We start from the raw sequence: 21,670 nt of genomic DNA, 5'->3' as shown, positions 1-21,670 counted from the left end.
ATTATTTCACTATCAATTTTCTGTCCCTCTCCACAGCTGCTTCTGCCTTTTTTGTGTCTCGCATAAGGAGCACACACATATAGTAACAGGCACACCAAGCCTGAGCATGGAGTGGGAGGTGAATACCTTTGGAATTCACCTCTGATGCATACATACCTTTCATGCCAGCTCTGCCACTTGTCTCCAGGCTGACTGGAATAACAGGATGCACAAGCATCAGCCCAGCTTTCAGAAATATTAACAAGGGAAGTTTGAAGCCCAATATTCGTGTCCCACCAGTGACTGAGAGTGTTTCTAGTGTTTGAGCTAACTGGTAATAAAAAACATCACCAGGTTAAATGGAGCAGAGAAAAGAAGCAGTGCTGGCAGTTCTGTGATGCTGAAAGCTTTCTAGATCTCTTGCTTTTGCACACATCCTCTCTTTAGGATGAAGAAAAAAATGCAATACACCAAGCTGAGATCCCCAGAGTATCGAAAGAAACGGATTGTAATGACCCCGCTACCTTCCAGCTCCCATTGGCAAAATATTCAAAGAAAAGATAAATTATTATGTGAAGAGACAGGCAGGGGATTGAATGACTTAAAGCTGTGGGATATGGAGCCTCATATAACAAGATCACCAGCTCTTATTCACCCCAGGTTGGTTGTGCCTGAAAGCCTCTCCAAGCCCAGCAGTTTGCCAGAGTATCTGAAAGAGCTAATGGCCCCAGCCCAGCAGATCCCAGTGGGCAGAGATTTAGCACAGCATGCTCCAGGGATGTGGATTGCCACACACCTACTTCAAAATTTACCAAACACAAGAAAGTTTTTCTCCATGATAATTGTTTTTATGGGAGACCAAGCACATGCCTGCACTCAAACTGTGGTTCTTCAGTGGAGCCATGCTGATAAACCCCTTTTGGGAAGGAACTCACACTGGCAAGGATCTTCTGCCCCATAATTTAACCTATTTCCCCAGACAGAATAAGCCATACCCACCACCACAGAGATACTGCTACCCACAACTTTTTGCTGGCATTGCTATAATTCTTTTACTTCTCAGAGTACAGCTATGCCAGCAAAACTCTTCCATGCTACCCAAGCTTACGAAGGAGAAAACACCTGTGTACATCTTTTAAAGGTGCTGTTTCTCAGTCAAGCCTGAAGCAGAGACATAAGCAAAAGGTGCAGAATTCCAACCTCCCGAGGTAAACCCCTGTGCTGAGTGTTCTGGTGCCACATCCCCCACAGGCACAGCGCACTCCGGGGGCAGCAGGGAATGGCTGTGACAGAGTGTAAACACCTGCCCGGGGCAGGGGCTGTCAGAGCCTCGGGAGCAAGGCTGGGCGAGCAGAGGGCTGCCGTGGGAGGATGCCATGGGAGCATATCTTAGGAGGATGCCATGGGAGGATGCTCCGTGCCGCTCATCCCTGCAGAGGGGCGGGTGGTACCCGGCCGGTGACTTCACGGGACTCCAGGGTGGCATCATTGCCTCCAGTGGAGAAGGAAACAGCACAAGTTACCAATTGCCGGCAATTAAATGGGATTTACAGTGAAAGACACGGGAAATCCCAGCAGAAGGGAGGAGATGCTGGCAAGAGGAGCTGTCCCTCCCTGCCGGAGCCGGTCCATGGCAGGCAGGTGCCATCTAGTGGGAACGGAGCACAGCCTGGTCCCCCTGCGCTGGGCATTCCCAGGGGCATTCCCAGGCTGCAGCAGGAGCAGCACAGCCCCACTGAGCACTTTCTGTGGGTTTCTGTGGGCAAAAGGCTTTTCCAAGTAGAAAGCAGCACTTTGGGAGATGCAGCATATGCTTTTAAGCACATAATTAGGGTTACCTGCAGAGGATTTGGCAGCCTTTCTGCCAGCTGGAACACCTCTGTAGTCCTTCACGTGGGAGATGAGGGAATAATGTTGGCCTGTATTTACATTTTAAAAAGTCTTTCAAGGATCTTTTAATCAAAAATCAGATTTTTAAAATCACATTCAACACATTTCTGCATTTCTGGTATTCACAAGTGCTCCTGCTAACCACCTGGCAAGGAATCTCATTAAGCATACTTAGAAGAACCCAAGGTTAGTCAGGGCAACGTATCCCTTCTTCACAATAATGCAGGGGTGCTGTCTGTGAAATACCCACTTGATATTTCATAACTTTCTCAGCTTCACAATGGACAGGTCTGAGTCATCACCCAGCAGAGAAGTCCTGAGGATGCTGAAGTTTTGTAGCCTCAAATGTCCATGTGAAGTCCCAAACCATGAGGCTGATTTGTGTTTCCTGTGAGTGCAACTGAGGGGAAACAAAGAGGGTTCCTGTGGTTAGAAATAGCTTTGCTGCTCCTTGCACGTCTCTGGGCAGAGCCAGGGACAGGTCACTGTCAGAGACAGGATGCTGCCTGGCCAGGACACATCAGTGGTGGATTTGGAGCAGCCCTTTCCAGCGCTGCTCAGTTAATGAATTTTGTGATCTTTGTTAGCTTCCTCAGCATGGTGATTCACTTAGGAGAGAAATTGTTTCTGTGAGCTAGACCATCACTCTGACAGCTCCTGTTGGGTCTATCTGTGTGCCTGCTCCAAATGAGCTGTGGCTACTGAGGCTGGCAGGGAGCACTTGTGCTGTTTGGGATAAAATGCCCTTTGTGCTTTGTTTGTTGCATATTCTCATTTTCTCTAGCAAGCAGTTTTAACCAAAGTGTTAGTTGCAGGCCAGCTAGTGCTGCATTGTTTCCAGGCTCAAGCAAAAGAGCTCAAACCCAGAATCAACCCACTGTTTTCAGATCAATAATTTGTGAAAAATGAATAATGATGCCCGTGCAGTCTCCCTTGGTGCTGTGGGGCAGGGCTGGTGTTGGTTACAGAGAACATAAAGAGCAGCCTTCTCTCTCTTGGTGGGGCTGAGCCCTCCTGCCCAGCCTTGCTCTGGGGATGATTTTAAGAGCAAAATCCCAGCAATTGTTTCCTTGGGGCTGACTGGAGGCAGTGCCACCTGCAGAATTTGGGCTTCTTGATGCTGGCAAGGCCTGAGATTGCACTGCACACCCTTTGATGGATTTGTTGCATAGAGCTTTCAGTAATGTCTTGATTTCCCAGGAAATGATGTGTTTCAGACAGAAGCCAGGCAGCTTGTTACTCCTGCCAGCTGGCAGGGGGGTGGGTGTGTGCATGTAGATATTTGGTGTTTAATAATTGAAACTGGATGTATCAAGGTTGGCAGCATGTCTTTCAGCTTTAAAGACAGAGTATTGTTAGAGGAAAATGGGGTGTTTTCCTGTGCCCAAGACAAATTTTTCTTCCCCAGCTAATCTTGGTGTCTGCAGCTGCTGTGTCAATATCTCCTCCTGAAAGGCAGGGAATGAACTTCTGAACATCTGTAACAGCTACACTAAGTGCTGTGGTTTATTGTAGAATTATGGATGATGATGCCTGGGTTACTAAACTGTAAATCAATCAAAGCATTTTGATTATACTCTATATCAAAAGAAAGAGACTCATGCAGCAAGAGACAGTGATTTATTGCACCAACTGGTAACATGTTCAGCCCCAATCATTTTTATTTATCATTACTTTGAAAAGATGCAACCCTTCATTAAAGCACATTTAGAAAGTCTGTAATGATGATAAAGTTTTGCTGTAATGAAAATTGACACTCCTGAACTGTGATTTCTGGTGATAGGAAAGTGAAGAATAAGGAACTTAAGATACACAAACGTCACACTAAATTAGTTGAACAATCGTCTTTGTTTAATTGTGTTTTACCAGCAAATGAAGGGAGCTTTTCCCTTTTCATCCTTAAACCTGTTCCTTTGAAAGCATCTCACACTATCTCTAGTTTTGAGCCATGGAACCCAGGATTTTGGATGCTTAGCAAGTCATCCATTTCTGAGGCATTAGCAACACAGACAGGATTTATTTCAATCTCTGCATATGATTCTTTGATCTGGGGCTTACTTAAGTGCATTCCAGTGCAATTAATTAGGAAAACAGTATAAGACAGTGGCAACTCCAAGTGATCTTAAATGTAAAAGTGACTGATTAGTAGCTCTGCTTTCTTGAGGATTATCTTTTGCTGCTTAACAACATCTGCTATTCCTGAGCAAGGGAGAGTCAGTTAATTGAGGAGAGGGAGCTTTGGTGCTCTTTGTAAGCCTCTAGTATGACTATTCACAAGAAAATACATGTGGGAACCTCTCCCAGCACTGATGTTAAGGAGGAGCTGGGTGAATGGGATTAGGAGCAAGTCCCCTAGGTGATGCTGTGAGGTGTGTGGCAGGATGCAGCTCACACTGATTACTTTGCAGGGTAGCACTTGTTCCCTTTTCCTGGCAGCCCTGTGTGGCTTGCAGAGCTCATTGGAATCCAGTCCTTGCACTGGGCCTGCTTTCAGGGGTGGGTTCTGCTGCTGTTTGTGTTTTCTTCCCTGGAATGTCTTGTTTCTGGATGTTGGTGGGCTGGCTGAAAGTTACAGTGTTTACTTGTATGTTCAGGACATGTCAGCCCAGTTTAAAAATCCTCTGCATCTCCATTCTGTTTCCAGAGTCTTCCTACTCAGATCAATAAAAGTGGCTGTCCATCAGTTTTTGATTGGAGCAGGATTGATCAATGAGCAGCTCAGGGCTGCAGTGTTGCAGCTGCAGCTGCCTGACACAGATATTGCCTCCCTTTGCCAAGGAATTCAATTGTTCTGCACAAGCAATCAATATCTGCTCCTCTGACTACTCTTGCTCCCTTTGTCTTCCTCTACAGTTTCATTATAATTTCATCTTCTTCAAGGAGCCATATTTCCTGTCTATCATGCTGTTGCATTTTCCTTGAATCTTTTTTGAATCTCACAGCCAGTGGAGCTCTGTGATTCACAGAAGAGAAGCTGACTTGCAGTTCAAAACAAAATGCAAATTCTAGCCTATCTGCTTTATTTACAGCTGCTTCAAATAAATCTCTTTCCATGGTGCATAGTTACTTCAGCTTTTTCTTTGCTCTAGATCAACTTGCTTCTGGTTTTCTTTTTTCTGTTTGGCAATATCCTGGTCATTCTTTCTTCTGCATCCTGAAGTGTGCAGGCATCAGATGCAGAAATAATGCATTATTAGTTAAAGTATTCACTTGTTTTATTCATTGCATCTATCTTGACACCCAAGGAGGCTAAATCCCTGGCATTCTCTCTCTTCCCTGGACAAAGCATGAAGCTCCAGAGATTTCTGTGCAGAACCAGTGCAGCTCAGCCCCAATGACACAGACTTGGCAGCCTGCACTGGCAGTGTGTTAGGGGACAGCACTTATTCCCTGGAGCTGGAATGAGGCCCCAAATGCTTTCAACTTATCACATGGTAGGGTGAAAACCGCTGTCCTGTGCTGCATGTGCAGTGGACATTGATGTCTGGCACAGAGATTAAAAGTTCAGTGTCTCATTGCAAATGCATCATTACTCTTCAGGGGTTGATTTTTTACTTGCTTGGTTCTAATGTGGCCACACAGAGGAAGATATCAAAAAAAAGGGATGTAGAACCCTTCTAGCAAATATTTTATTGTTAATATGGGTGTTATGTGTCACTGATTTCTCTGTGTTTTGTAATGCCAAAATCAATGTAACTGAAAGTCTCTGTGACAGAACCAGAAAGTGAAGGGAGAGAAAATTTTTCTTTCATGTTTTTCCCTCCTGAAACTTCTGCCTTGGTGACAGCAGGGGCAGTAATAGAAGCAAAGGAATGCAAAGAATAAGCACAGGTTGCAGTACACCTTTCTGCCATCTGTTCCCTGCCAGCACTGATGTAATCCCTCTGGCACTGAAACTTCCCTCTGCCATCTGTCAGCATCCCGACCTGCTATCGATTACAGTGGGTTGCTGAGGCCACTTAGGAATCACAACAACCCTCCCAAAACTCAGGAAAGGTACTAAATCAAAGGAATTTGATTTGTAACTTGCTGTCATTTTTCGTGCCTTACTGCAGTAGAAGACAGCAGTCAACACTTCCTAAGTTGCTCGTCACATGAGGAAAGTTACGGCAAAAGAAAGTGCTTGTTTATAAACAGTGCAAGTAACATAAGCTTTTAATGGGTCCTAGAGGAGTCCAAGGCTCCAGAGGGCTCTGGAATGCCTTTCTCTCCACCCCCATTTGCTCCCCTCATCCTGACCCCCACGTTTTTTTCCAAGCCTTTGTCCAATTTTCATCATATCTGTCATTTTGAAAAATGAGCTGGCAGTTCACTCCTAAGGTTCATAGCATGACATGTATCTTTTTTTAGATTAACTTGTTTGCAGAGAGACAGTTCAACAGGAAATTCTTGTGCTTACACAGCAATGCAATTTTTATGAAAAGCAGAGATGTTGTTAAAACTCATTATCTGTGTCTATTCTGCTAATTGGATATAAAAAAGTCATGAGACACGAGGGGGATAGGACCACACGTGCTTCCTGGGGAAAAGCCTGTTAGTACATTGCTAACAAATCTGTACTGGGCCTGAATGTGTAACAGTGTAGTATGAACACAGTGAGTACCAGCACTGCACAGCACTGAGATCTGAGGTAAAAGTAAACCTCATTTCATTTATGAAGATAAATGGAGATAGTGGTCCTGAAAGTGTCCATTTCTGATGGTTTCAGAGAAATGAATGCCCAGCCATAGCTACCTTGATGCTCCATTTGATCCCAGACATAAAATGCTCCCTTGTGTTACCACACATATGAATCAGGGTGGAATAGCCTGTATCATTCTGCCACTCCCAGTGTGGGTGTCAAGGCTCCATGTCCCCTCCCAACTTTGTGACAAACCAGATCTCAAACAAACCCTGTGCCTTTGGGGCTGACTTACATCCTTTGTGCCTCCACTCCAGCTCTGCTGCCTTTGCCAGTGTATTCCAGGAGGAATACCTAAGTTACAGGAACACAATACTGTTCTAACTATTGCTTTGCAGACCTACCTTTCATTGTAGATCAGCTTTAAACAGAGACACCTCACCCTGTGTGCAGTAAGCTCATTACTGCTCCTGCAGATCCCAAAATCAAGGCTGTGGTGCTGCATGTGGCTGGATCAAGCACACAGACTGACCTGGGTTTCATCTCTTCAGGTCTCTTCTCCACCAGTCTGGAGAAGCCTTGCAGTTGTGTTTGACTGCCTCTGGTGTTTTAAAGCCAGCCCATGCATGGCTTGGAACACCAGAAGGGAGCTTTTGTTCAAGATTGTGTTGAGTGGATGGAGGGATGGGTGTTTCTCCTGTGAAATGCCTGAGCTGCTGCTTGCACTTTTGTCTCCTTTCTTGCTGTCAGACTCTGTTCTGCTTGCACACAGCCATGGTGTTGGGTGCACAAAGGTCCAACACACTCTGCAGTGGGATCATCACGCTGTGATGACAGGCTGCATCACCAGGACTGCAAACCATCCCAAACAGCCCATATTTTATAAAATGCATAGGTGCAAAGAGAGAGGTGCAGCTCTTCTCATCTGCCTCAGGCTCCTGGAGCAGCCTGAGCATTATTTTGGGCTGGCTCTGAGTTGGCCCATGGTGAAATCAGCCCCCAGGATGATTTCAGCCCTCAGGATGATCCTCCCTGAGTGAAGATCTGGAGGGTGAGCAGAGCCCATGTGAGGGCTGGCTGTCACATTTCCAAATGTCCTGTCTTTTAATACAGCCAAGTCCAAAGAGAGAGACCATCAGGCAAAACAATCACAATTATGCAAAACAAACCTGGCTCCCAAAGCAAGCACTGGCAGCCCCTCCTTCCCAGGCAAAGGAAATCATTGCTGTAGGTGTTTACCCAAACTGAGAGCTGGAGGATTTGGTTTGCTATTCAGCTTCTTGGCTTTTGGGGTTTTGTGTTGCAATCTTTATTTAAACATAGAGGACAGAAAAGATGTTTGTTTTGTTTGTTTGTTTGGGGTTTTCTTTCTGTTCCTATGACTTTTAAAGGAATGAAGAGTTTACTGTGTGTGAAATGCAGGAAGAGTCTAAATGAACAACAGATGAGAGGAAATAGACTGAAGAAAATTAGGGCTATTTGCTACCAAAGGAAGTAATCATTGTACGTATATTAAATTCCAATCTCTAACTGAGAATGTGCTTGTTATGCAAGAGGAAAAACAGGGTAGAGGAAAACAGGGAAATATGTGGAACCTTTGCAAGGTTGGGCTTTAAAAGTGGTGAGTATGGGTTGGGTAAATAAGGCAAGAGGCAGCTTTTACTGAAGTAAGAGGTGGCTGGAGAGTCACCAAGAGTTTCCCATTGTAGCAGAAGGTTATTTTCTGTACAGATGGGGGAAACTGTTCTCCATACACCTCCTATTTGTAGGTTACATTTAGTGTGACTTTATAATGGCAAAATAAAACTCTTTATAGACTTTCATCTGCCACATTCTCAGCTCATCCATCATCAGAGACACCTGACTCACTTATGACTTACCTGTGAGTCCTTGCTGGGCCTGTTCCTAAAGGATACTCTGCTCATTTCTAGTGGAGATAACCCTTACCTGGCAATCCCCTTGGGTGCTCCAGCCAAGTTAGGGTTTAGGTGATGGCAGGGGGGCTGCTGAGTGCTCTGCTGCTTCTTCCCTTGGTCCTTGCAGACTAACAGCAGGGCACGAGTGCATTTCACTGCTGGGAGCCAAAATCAGTGGTGGTTTCAGTGAAAAAAACTACTTACAGTGAGAGCCAGTGGAAATGGAATAAGGACTCTCACCAGGGATTTGTGGAGTGTGTGCAATACATGGGCTTGACTTACAGGGATGCCTTAAATCAGCCACAAATTTGACATTTCTGCATCTTTAAACAAAACACAGTGTTCCTCATTACCACAAGATGGCAGCCCCCCCTGCTCAGTTAATTCAGCAAAGATATAGAATGATTTTTAATTTTTTTTTTTCTTTTAGCAGTAGAAAAAGTGTAGCCTGGGGGAATGTTGCTTTGACAGATTGGGGCTATATGGCTGAAGCTGACCTATGCAGCTTCCTTCCCCTTCCCCCTCCTGGCAGGCAGATGAAGCATTTATGATTGCAAGTGGCTAACTGTATTTTGTTCTTTATCTGTTGGAAGGCCACCACAGTAATCAAAAAGGACTTGTTACATACTTTGCTTTTCCTGGGAGGAATGCTTGAAAGCTCAGTAAAGAACCTGTAAAAATTAAAAAATAAAAATAAAAAAAAAAAGAAAAATGGCCAAGTGGGAGGAAGCATTTAAGCACAGGAAAAAACAGGGAAATTGCACAGTCAAATAAGCAGTTCTTGTCAGAATTTAGAGACCAGCAGCAGTAAGAAGGATGCATTGGCATTTAAAAAAGAGTGGAAATTAACTGAAGAGAAATGGTAGCATCATATTTAGAATCTGTCACTTTATCAGAATTATCTTGACTGGTTATTAGCAAAAGAGAAGGAATTGAGTTTTTAGAGGAAGAAGGGTTTCATTTCCCCTTCATTAGCTGAGGAACCTGTTGACAGGAATTAAGATAGAATATTGCTAAATGGCAGCTTCAGCCACGCAACAAAGGGTTATTTTTAACCCCAAGCTGCTCAGTGACTGCATTTGCAGCATGGCCCTGCTTAAAAAAAAAAACCCCAAAACTCTGCTGGCAAAACTGAGACTGCTTTGTGCTGCTATGTGAGAATGGGAAGGAGAGGTCTGGGTGGGAATCCTGTAGGGCAGTGGTGCCTCTGACACCCGTGTCATGAAAATATGCCTGCAGTTAACCATTGTCCTCTGACCTCAATCCATGCCGAAACAGGGGCTTTGCATAATCCTGCAAGGAGACAGCTCCTGCTCCAAAAAATGTTATGTTTTGAATTTCCAAAACAGACAAAGGAGACATTGTCAGCCCTTCACATATGGGAAACAGAGGCGAGGAGAGAGAGCTTTGTCTGGGACAAGCGGGCTAATTTTGACAGAATGGGCACATCAAGTGAAGTTTCCTGAATTCATTTGTGTATTATGACCACAAGGTTGGCCTTCCTTTCTAATGCTGGATTTTGTTCTTCCTGAAACTTCAGTTCAGGTACAGGGTTGTTGATCAAAACAATTCTTTTTGTTCTGTTCTGTTTAATAAATATGCCAGGGATTCTTGCCTTGGGCACTGTGCAGCTTGCATGCAGGTCTGAGGTGAACTCTGCAAATGCCTCAGAGGTGGATTTTCAGGTGGATTTCCATGTTGGGACTGCCAGGAGCAGCAATGCAAGGAAGGGCAGAGGTGTGACTTTGTTCTGCTTGTCCTTGTGCCCCTGGGGATCACAGCCCCATGGGTGTGGGGAAGGGAGCTCCAAGAGCAGTAATGCTGCTCTGCTCAGCTTCATGTGGTAGAAAAAAATCTTACTAACTCCACTGTCCATTTGTCTTGCTCAAGCTTGTTAAGTCCAGAAAAAACAGTGAGATATGACCCTGCATGACCAAACTGGAGCTTTTTTATGAGGCACTATTGAGTGGAACCATCTGGCCTAGGAGAAGACTACGCTTCTGAAAGGAGCCTTTAGGAGCACTAAAGTTAAGTGGCTGTCTGGGTCACCATGCTGAATGAAGGGCACTCGCAGCTGCATGAGGTTTACGGGTTTATTGTATCTTTGATGAGAAAAAAAAAAGTACTAGTCATGTGGTTCCTCATGAATTCCAAGCCACTGTTAATAAGTGGCATTGCCTGTGTTCTCAACCATGCTGGAACAGAGTTCCCTCAGCTTGCTGACTGCTAATGGATGATGATTTACAGTTACCTAATTTTTCTCTGATCTTAAAGGCAATCCTAAATTATACTTCAAAAACAGAACTTTCAGTATCTGAAGTTCCTTGAGTGAACATTTGCACTGTCATCCCTCTAATATCCAAGTAGCTCACTCCTGTGGCTCCTGAGGTCTCAGTCCCTTGGAAGGTGTGCTGCTCACTTGCCTGAGGGCTGAGGGAATCTGCTCCTCAGAAACCAAGATCTTTCTAGAAAGCTAAATACAAATTTGGGAGCATAACTTTCACTATGTAAATGGTACACCTCAACTTAGGCAGTTAAAGCTTCTTTTGCTGTAAAGTCTCTGTTTAGTTTTGTTTGTTAGGCTTATTGTTTGTTTGGTTTGGGTTTGGTTTTTTTTTTGGGGGGGGGGGGTTTGTTTGTTTGCTTGGTTTTTTTGGTTTTTTTTTGTTGGGGCTTTTTTGTTTGGGTTTTTTAAAAATTTTATTTTATTTTATTTATGCCCATTGGGGCAGCCTCCTTAAGTACTTCCAGGGGCCTGGTTCCAGTTTCCAAAGACAAATCTGATTTCTGTGTTAGGAGGCAAGCTCTTTCCTTCAAGCACTTTTCTATGTGACAGACCTAGAAAGGGGAAAATTGAATTCAAAGTAGAATTTCTAAAATTGTAACCTATTTCCTGTGCTTTTCATTCATTGAGATAAATCCTTGAGAAAAATCCCTCATGGTAAAATATTTACCAGGTTCTTACATTGACAAAGGCAATAGCTCTTAGAGTGCAGTGTGAAGAAAGAAGTTCCTGCTCTTTAAACTTTTTTCAATCCACATCCTGTTCAATGTCTCTGTTTCAGTAGACTCCAGAAGCTTTGCACGATATTTATTCATCTGATTTACTAACAGTCTCCTAAAGTTTAAACAGAGACACAGAGAGAAGATAAGCTGGACTCAGCCTTGCAGGTATCAGATTCATGCCAACTCTGACACTTCTATTTGACTTTATGCACATCATTTAATGTTTGTGGTTCCCCTGTCTGCCAAATGCAGATACCAATTCCTCTTTTTTTTCCCTATCCACATTTGTATAGGTGGCATATGTTATGTTTGGACAGGAATCAGCTCCTCCTTTGTCTGTGGTTACCTCACACATAAATGAGTCCCTGATCTTAGGGATCGGGGAGAAGCAACCTTCTAGTTGCATCTGTAGCCACAAAATAATAAATGGCTTCGACCTGCTCAGTGAAAAATGCAACTTTTGGATTACATCAGTGAAAATAAAAATCCACTGCAGTTCACAAGTCAAAAACTGCTGATAGTGTTTAGCACCACTGTCTGTCATCAAACATCTGGCATTCATCACTGCTCTCCTTCCCACTGCTGTATTTTATCCCATCTATTGGAGGTTTCTTGGCTCAGTCTGTATGAATTATAGCTGCCTCTCAGTCAGGGTAGTGGAATCACTGCAGGCTGCAAAGTAAAGGAAGGAAAAAGAGGTAGGTTTTTAAAGTCTTTAAAAGAAAATATCTGCTCCCCTTTTTCTCCCTGTGCCTGTACACAGACAGTAACTGGATAGTAATACTAAACAGTGAGATACTCTTACTATTGAAGAGAGATGGAATGGTTTCCAAAATGAACAAATATCTGTACCAGCCCTCATTATGAAGGCAGAAAGCAGGAGAGGAATTGGAGCTGGGGTGGACACCCCCTGCCATTGTTGGAAAGACCAAAACTGACTGCTTTGAAACAGCCCTTCAGCAGGTTTATAATGAATTAGGAAAGGACACATTACTTAATATGAGACTTCCTGGGCAATGGCTCTGATGTATTATTTTAAAACTAAATTGCTCTTATTACAGAAATTTAGGTTAGTAATAGGAAGAATAATACTGAAGGTGCTAGGAAAACAGGGATCTGTTAAAATTAGCCAAAACAGAATACTTTTACTATATTTTCTTCCAAAAACTGTTCACTGCCATCTAAGTGGCCATTCCATTTGGTGTTCCTGAACAGTGCTGGCAAGGCAAAGAGCCCTAGCAGCATTCTGAAGATGCATTTCTGATGGGGACATGGATCCTCCACCACCCTTTTGTGAAACACTCCCAGCTGCATGTGTGTGTTCCTGCCAAAGCCAGGTGCTCCCATGTGTTCTCAGTGTCACAGCCCCATGCCCTGAAAGCACGTGCCAGCTTTAGGAGCTAGAGAAGGCATTTCCTCCTTCTGGAAACACAAAGACACCTCAGTCCCACGCTGCTGGCAGTTAGGGAAGAAAAGCCCACTTCTCTCTCTGTGGAGAGGGCCATTGCAGACTGCCATCTCTGTCAATCCCAGAACTCCATGGGCTGAAGCCAGAGGGTCTCTGTTAAGAGACAGCTGTCATGTTTTCAGTTCTAGGGACAGCTTCTATTGTTGAGGACTTCATTGTACTTAGAACAGCAAGAACACCCCATGTCATTATGTGTGCTCTTCCTGGTTGTCTTGCTTTTCCCTTCTATTTAGTCTCGTGTCAAAAGTGTGTCTGAAGTTTGTTTGATTTAGTACCAGGTTGACTAAAATGGGAATAAATTATTGCTGCTATTGCTGGTTGTCAGCTCAGCCTTCTCTTTCTGCAAAGCATATTGCATTCCTGATTTCCTATTGTTTTTCATTTATGTTCCATGGTTTTATCCTGCTACTTGCTGCAGACTCCCATATTTCAGCTCAGCAGCCAGATCAACAAAGCAGTGGGTGTCCTGGTCAGCATCTGCATGGAGTGATAGGCCCAGCTCACAGACAGGCTGCTGGGCTATCCTTCGGAGCAGGTCCTGGCTGGCACTGCAGGCACCCAGTGCTTGGTGGGAAAGGCCAGGCAGTGCCAGGAGCCACAGTTGCTCTCTGAAGTCAAGGAATGGGTTCAGTCCTGGTGATTTGTTCTGACTTTGAAGTCTGTTGTTGGCAATGGACAGCCTGGTGAAGGTGCTACTACTTGGCAAGGCTAAAATGAGAAACACAGGTCTAATGTTGCACAAAGGGCTTTGCATGAGATATTGCATGATAAAAACAACCCAGAAATACAGTTGGATGGATGATGTCATGTTGATTTACTCTCAGGTTTTTGCTGTCTGCACTAGAAGAATATTTATCCTGTTTTCTCTTCTCCTTGTAGAAAATTTTACTACATCACTCTGCTGAGAGACCCCGTTTCTCGTTACCTCAGCGAATGGCGTCACGTCCAACGAGGAGCTACTTGGAAGACCTCCTTGCACATGTGTGATGGCAGGACACCCACTCCTGAAGAGCTGCCCTCATGCTACGAGGGCACGGACTGGTCAGGCTGCACACTGCAGGAGTTCATGGACTGCCCCTACAACTTGGCCAACAACCGCCAGGTGAGGATGTTGGCTGACTTGAGCCTGGTGGGCTGCTACAACATGTCCTTCATCCCAGAGAACAAGCGAGCACAGATCCTGCTGGAGAGCGCCAAAAAAAACCTCAAAGACATGGCCTTCTTCGGCCTGACAGAGTTCCAGAGAAAGACTCAGTACCTGTTTGAGAGGACTTTCAACCTGAAGTTCATCCGGCCCTTCATGCAGTACAACAGCACGCGGGCGGGCGGCGTGGAGGTGGACAACGACACCATCCGCAGGATCGAGGAGCTCAACGACCTGGACATGCAGCTCTATGACTATGCAAAGGACCTCTTCCAGCAGCGCTACCAGTACAAGAGGCAGCTGGAGAGGATGGAGCAGAGGATCAGGAACCGGGAGGAGAGGCTCCTGCACCGCTCCAACGAAGCGCTTCCCAAGGAAGAGACCGAGGAGCAAGGACGTTTGCCCACTGAGGACTACATGAGCCATATTATAGAGAAGTGGTAGCCTAGGCAGACTTTTATATTAATGATATTGTAGGGTTTCCATATGAGAGATGGTGGAAGTAAAAATAACAAAAAAACAAAAACAAAAAAATATTTTATTTAAAAACAAGTCTGTAAAACAGAAGGTAGATTGCTCCTTGAGTATAGGGTCTTTTTACTGTTTCTTACAAGACCGATGAGATTCTTAAAAAAATCAATAAATGCATAAAAATAAAAAAAGGGTCAACATTCTAATGCAGAGATAAAAAATGCACAAATGCTGTTACCCAAGCATAAGGCCAAATACAGAAGAATGTTTCTTATCCTCATGATTTTAACACAAATGGCAGAAGTTGGATTTTTTAAAAATCTTTTTATCCCCTGAGCCTAATGATCTAAAGATACACAATTAAAAAACAAGGAAACAGGTTTTCTTTTGTGGGGGAGGTGGGATGGGAATTGCACTGTTTGTCAGTAACTGATAATGGTGACTGAGTTGTGGATGGGCCATCCTGTCAGGCTGGGATCTGAGCACACAGGCAGTCACAGCATTTCAGCTGGCAGCCACTGCCAGAAAGTAGAGCACCATAAAAAAAAAAAAAAAAAAAAAAAAAAAAAAAAAAAAAAAAAAAAAAAGAAAACCAGTCAGAGGATGAGAAACATTAAATTGACTATGGCCTGGGAAATGTACTTAGCACAGTGGTTCTGATTCATTGTACTGGTATCACATATATATATGCAGCTTCATCACAAAAATAATGGGGAATTTGTACACAAAACTCCCAGATTTGTTTCCCAGACAGGTCCCAAAACAAGTTAAGAGCCAACCATAGACTCAAACCTGCATTCACATGTTGTCCTGTCAGCACTACCACTCAAGCCACTATCAGTATTGTGTGTTAACAGCACACAAAAACCCTATCCTACATACTACCAAAAAAAAAAAGGAAGAAAAATGTAATAACTCCTTCATAAATCCGCAAAAAATTCAGACCCTGCAAATGATGTGTCACTAATGGGAATGTGACAAGGGGGTGATTTTGTTTTGTTTGTTGCTATGAGAAATACTGACACAGAATAAGCATACAGACCTTCCCTAGCTGTATTATTTCAGTTATTTTTACTTGCTTTTATCAAGAGGTAATGGGCATCAGCCTGCTTCCAGTAAAGTCACTAGAACTGATTTAAGTGGGGACAGGATGGGGCTCTCTTCCAGAGCTGTGAAAATTTCTGACTATGGGTCTAAATTAATTATGAGACAGTGCACATTGTCTTTTGGCAGGGTGCCTGTTCTGCAGCCCTTATTTTAAATGAACAAGCTGTGTTCATAAAACTGGAAAGGGGAATCATGGATAGTGTTTTTGTAGTCTCAGACCACTCTCAAAGCACAACACTTTCAATGCTGTTTTTTAGGGCCTCACGGAAGTTTAATCCTCCAGCGTGGGGACAGTCTAACCAGGTTCTGCTTACTGACTTTTGAGACAGAACAACGACTTCTCTAATTCCTCTTTCCACTCACCAAATTAAAATATGGCTTATTTTTTTGCTGTTAAAAGCACTTATTTGTTTGGCTGGAAGCATGGAAGTGAAGCAGTTTTTGCCTGGTTCGTGTCTCACTCTGTTATTACTCAGCCTGTAAGACCTGAAACAGCTATTGCTTAGGGTAAACTCTGAACCAAATGGAATAGGATTTCATGTTCAAAGGCCACGTTAACTGCAAATCAAATATGGCATTGAAATCACTGGAGAAGAGGCAGAGAGCTGATGAACTCAACTTTAGCATGTCATTTTTACAGCATCCCTTTCCCATCACATAGGTCCACTGTGTGCTGCTTGGTTTGGATTTTAATGCTTTCTCTGCCTCTGTGCACTGTTTCCAGCAGTTTCAAGGTCAGACTGAGTTTTGCAAAGGAAGGGCTTCTGGGAGGGATACACCTTGCTTTTGGATACATTTTTCTCCTGAAGCGCAAAGACAGCTAAAAAACCTGAGAAGGAAAAACACAAAGAGCCCTGAGGGCTCAAACAAAATTCTGTACAGCCCTGAGCCAAAGTCCACCAGAGTCAGAGGATATCTTTCCTCTTGATTTCAGGTGGATTTTGGTCAGGTCCTGGTCTGATCCTGCTGCTGCAGAGTGCACAAGCGCACACTCAGCTGCCTGCAAGCACAGCAGGACATTGTCAGCCACACATTTGGCTGGAACCAGTAGGTGCTGGTTCTGTCCATGTCTTTAAGGCTGTGCCAGTGCTTTTTCCACAGAATGGCTCCTGTTCCCAGATATGTGTAGCTTGGCCATAAGCATTTCCTCCTGGATGAAAATTATGGAGCAAAATGAAGCAGTATTTGGTGGTTGGTTTGGGGGAAGAGAAGGTTATTACAAGTCCATTTGCTCATCTCTGAATCCCAAGGCTGGCAGAAGTTATGTCTGCTACTTGCCAGTACTTCTACATTTTGCTGTAACTACAGAAAACATGTGTATTTTAAAAATGAAACTTTGCAGGCTGTTTTCCCACAAGACCAGCACATGAGATATAAAAACCAACTGTTGCTGCACATGCACAGTTTCCGCCTTTCCCCAAAAGCTTTTCAGGGTGTGTCCTGTGTGGTGGATCCATAAGGCACGAGGGGTTCCTGCAGCTAATCCCTGTTTGTGTCTCTCTGCTAGGACTGTATGGGATTCAGAGCAGGATTGTGATTAGGCTGTGTCTCCCTGAGCTGTTCTGTGTTACAGGCTCTGAGTAACCAGCTGGATGTTAATGAATCTGTCTGCAGGGTTGTCTAAATCAGAAGCAGCCTCTGACCTTAGAAGCATGTCATTAGAAGACGTTGCACCAACCTTTTTTTTTTTTTTTTTTGTAATGTATTGCAGGAACAAGCAAAAGTAATGAAATTATATTGAAATCAGTCTTTGGTTAACAGTTTCATTTCAGCCACAAAAGGAGGGCTGACCTCAGTACTGAGGCAGAAGTTTCAAGGTTTAAATCCTGCACCCATGCAAATGCCTCAGTTTTTCCACCTCTACACTGGGAGTAACAAATTTAGGGACTCTAAAAGAGTACTCCAAGGTATGAAAAGTACAGGACACTTTGAAACAGATTATGAGTAATGAGAATGAACAGAATCACCCAAAAGCCCTCCCTCACCCTGGCTGCTGTGCTGGTCTGCTTCTGGCTGTTAATTGATTTTAAGTGCTGTGTACCAGAACATGGGTTGCAGGACATACCTGGCACTGTCTTCTTCCTTTAGTGGGTACAAGGGAAGGGATTTTTAACATAATGTGAATGTAGTTTTTTGTGATTTATATGTACCACACTTTAAAGTGGTACTATTTCTTTTCTTTTTAGGACTGATATTTTGATGCTACAATAACATAAAAAGTGTGTGTGTGTAGTTTTAAAATGAATGGAGAAGAACAGTTTTAAGGCACTCCGGCAGAAGTAGTGGCCAGATAGTAGATTCTTGTTCAATATCTGCCTCTTTCTTTCAAAAGGTTTTTCCTGTGACTTCCAGACACCCCAAAAGCTTCTTCAGGACATGAAGTGTTTCTTCAGCGGGTCTGTCAGTGTATCATGTCCTGGTCAGGTTAGGAGAGTGCTGGGAGCAGTGCAGGTGCAAGATTGGACTTGTCCCCTAGGGACTTTGTGACTTCTTGGGGCACAGAAGTCAATTTGCTTTTAGTCGCCTAAACAGTGAAAACATCACTGCTTGGTGGGTGTTCTTGCTGAAGAAAACATTTTCTTGCTGGTTAGTCTCATCCTAGTTAGCTCTGTTGAAGGAGTTTGCCTCGTCCAAGGTTTTCCAGACAGATGCCACCTTGTACCCTGTCCAGGTCACAAAATGCAGGATTGACCGGTAAGGTTGCCAGCCCAGGCTGTCACAGGGTTCAAAGTCATAAACAAAAAAAAAAAGAAAAAGTCAGAAAAGGGTCAGTGTGAATTTCTGGCTTGTCTGAATTTCTCCCTTTATGCCCAACATTTTGGAATAATGAGGAGCACTTCAGTTGATGCTTTTGCACCCCACAGTCCCTTACTTGCTTATAGAAATGGGATGACAATGGAAGCAGCATTAGAAAGATCCCAATAAGGTTTTGAATCCTCTCTCCCAGGGCTGTCCTGTTAGAGCAGAAAAGAGCAGTGCAGTTCTGAGAGTGTGACCAAGGCAGGAGGAGTCCCCATGGCAGTACAATTAGGAAGTTTTCCCTCTGAGCCAGTCAGGTCACTTCAGAGAGCAGTGGGCAGCTCCAGAAGGTGATGGTAGCATCACAGCACAGGGCCTAGCCAAGGTTCATACCTTGGGGTTAAAAGCATCTCTGATGTCTGTCTCACTGGTGTTCAGAGTTACCCAGACCCCACAGACTTCTCCAGTCGTCACAAAAAAGGGGTGGCACTCCAGGAATTCATCCCCAACCTGTGCTTAGTGCTGTATTCCCAGAGCTGTAGCTTGGCATGCAGCTGACACTATCTGCTGGACTCAAATCCCAGGGCTGGCTGTGTTCTCTTTTTATTCTTCCTTTCACTTCCACTAATGCTAGCAGTTCGTGTTCCAGAGGCAAAAGTGAGCATGGGATCCACTGCCTGATCTGGAGTGTTCCAAGCCATTGTAGCACAGGTCAGTGTGCAGCAGCTCAGGTGAGCCGGGCACACAATCCCAGCTATCCATGGCTGCTTGTTTTACCCCATCCACAGGAATTCTGCCAAGGTGAATGCAGCCCTGATGAGCACATGGGTGTTAAAGCCTGTGTTGTCCCAGCTCTGTAATTCTTAGACATGCAAGATGAAAAAAGCCAGATTTGCAATGAGTCTGTCTCCTGAGAGCCCTACAATTCCCCCTCCCTGTTCAGTTCCCTCACGTGTCAATTCTAGAGACTGGATTGAGAGAGTTGTACTATAATGAATAATTTTATATTCAAAAGGTTTACTGAGCATGATTTGTTTTGTACATATTGGAATATGATTTAACTTATTTTTAATGCCCCTTTTAATCTTTTTTTTTTCCATAAGGAGAAGACAAAAATCCCCATCCTCTCTCAATGTGAAGTTCCTGTGTGTTTATGTATAGTCTTCCAGTCAAACACACAAGAGGCAGAGGATTTCTCAACATCCCTACAGCTATCTGATTTTGGTTTGCATTGTCATTTCCATTCATCTGGGACCTTGCTTATATTCTTTCCTCTCTGCTGCACAGTCTGCACAGGGCAGGGAAAGGTCAATGCAGGCAGGATTTTCTTTTTCTTCCTCTCCCCTTTCTTCTGTGTTTTACTTACCAAGGAACTCAGTTCCTCTAGGAGTTGTGTGACTGAGGGTAAAAAAATACAACTGTCCCCCACCTGCCTTCCATCCTCCATGTTGTAGATCAGATTCAGCTTCTCTGAAGGTGACTGTGGCTGGACTCATTCCATTGGGCTAAATGTGTATGGTTTGCACTTTCCCCCCCACTTCAGGAACTTTAAACCAACAAAAAATAAAAGGCAACTGTTTTAACTTGAGCCGAGTAACACTTAAAGCTTTATATATTTATTTATAGCATCTTACAAAAGTGTTAAAAGGTTTTTTCTTCCACAAGAAAAATAAAATTTAAAAAAATCATCTAATTGTTTTTGTCTAGATCAAGGATGAATGTTAGCAGATGAAATAAACCCTAAAATTGAGCATCTGTGGTGTGTGTTGTCCTTCCATTGTCCTTTGATGGTGTTTCAGTGTAATATGTCTTGCCTGTTTATTACAGAGAGATAAAGCTGCCAGTGCAGTTGATGGAGAATATTTGTTTTCTGCTACAAAAACAGACTCCTGGACAAGAAATATTCAAGCAGAAACTGCAGTGTGTTGGTTCCTATTGTTACATTTGAGCCAACATTGCAAAAAGCACTTAAACCTCATGGAACCTGTCATCTTTTAAAAATTACCTTTGATACTGTACAGGCTTCTTACTTTTTCAGAGGCACTGCAATGAACACATTTGCAGGCAATAAATAGAGGTTGCTACACCAAATCTGTGGAATAATTAACAGATTTTTTTTGTTTGTTTCATGCTCAGAAGTATTTTGTTGTGTGAAAACATTCTGCAGCTACTGGGCTGAGCCATGTCCTGTTTTGCACAGTGAAAGTGAGTTAGGGGTGAGAGGATGGTGATAAAAGTGTTTCACAGCATCCCAAGTGAGAACAGCAAGATCTTTATGGAGGCGTAGTGAGTAACAAAGCTCTGATTTTACCAAAGCATCACCACAGCTCCCTCTTGGAGGGAGGGAGGGAGGGGCTGTGCAGGTGCTGCTGGAGGACTCAGGTAAGGGATGGTGTCAGAGTGAAGCACAGACAGATGATTCTTCAACTAATTAAAGTTGAAAAGAGGGTATATTTATTACAGCACTGGATACAGGGAGAGTAACCTCCTAAAGACCTGTGTAGAAAAGTCACAAACTCCTGCTCTCTGTTTATCCAAGGTTTTACATATTCACATTTTTCCAGGTTTCCAGGACGATTTCTATGATTCCTATTACACAAACATTAACTCTCACCAAGTGTTACAATTAGCTGAACGTCCATCATAGCTGCACAATTGTCCCCTTTAACTGGGCTGCTGGGGAGGAAGTAAGAGCTCTTCCTCATGGTAAACTCCTCAGCTGCATCAAGTTGGCCTGCTGATGCCAGTCCAGACCTCCTCTCAGTCTTAGAGGCCAGTAGTATTTATGGCTCCTGCACTCTTACATACTTCTTGTATCACCTGTCATTCCCAGCCTTGTTTCAGTTATCCACTAATTGGTATCAGGTGATATTGATACCACCTGATTTCAATTAGGTTCCTTGTTAAGCTCTAATCACAGTAGATGATCTTTGCTAACTACATTTCTAGCCCCTTGACTTAAGGGGAACACCTGAGATGCTAATGGGGCTCAGCTGTGAGGGGAGGAGACGGACAGACAGATCAGAGATCTTGGGTCAGCCCCTCTGGCTGTGCTGGTGCTATTGCCTAGGAGCTCTCATGTCCTGCAGGAGGAATTTCACTGGAGCAAGCCAAGGTGCAGTCGCAGCTTGTCCTGCTGGGTGGAGCCTTGCTGTTCCAAGGCACTTTTTGTCTCCTCCTTGACTTCTCCAAGAGCCACGAAGATGCTCTGTCACAAGAAGTCTGGGCAGGTAAAATGTTTTAATTTACCTATGATGTTCCTACAGCATTTTAAAATGTTTCTTGCTCTCCATGCAGGAGCCTCCAGGAAAAGGAGAGGAGGGAGGAGA

At 43.8% G+C, this 21,670-nt stretch overlaps 1 protein-coding gene across 1 annotated transcript in view; it reads left to right on the top strand.

Annotated features, from left to right (window-relative positions):
* The window catches only part of HS6ST1 (heparan sulfate 6-O-sulfotransferase 1), a 193,506-nt gene extending 173,412 nt beyond the window's left edge, over window positions 1-20,094 (top strand). The window contains exon 2 of the mRNA XM_054639525.2: window positions 13,760-20,094. Within this exon, the coding sequence (XP_054495500.1) occupies window positions 13,760-14,468 (709 nt within the window). The 3' untranslated portion in view covers window positions 14,469-20,094. The remainder of the gene's footprint in view (window positions 1-13,759) is intronic.
* Window positions 20,095-21,670: the final 1,576 nt, after the last annotated feature.

This window comes from Agelaius phoeniceus, chromosome 10 (assembly GCF_051311805.1).
Source record: "Agelaius phoeniceus isolate bAgePho1 chromosome 10, bAgePho1.hap1, whole genome shotgun sequence".
Taxonomy (NCBI): domain Eukaryota; kingdom Metazoa; phylum Chordata; class Aves; order Passeriformes; family Icteridae; genus Agelaius; species Agelaius phoeniceus.
Note: the sequence above shows the minus strand (reverse complement) of the source record. Positions and strands in the feature narration are given on the sequence as shown.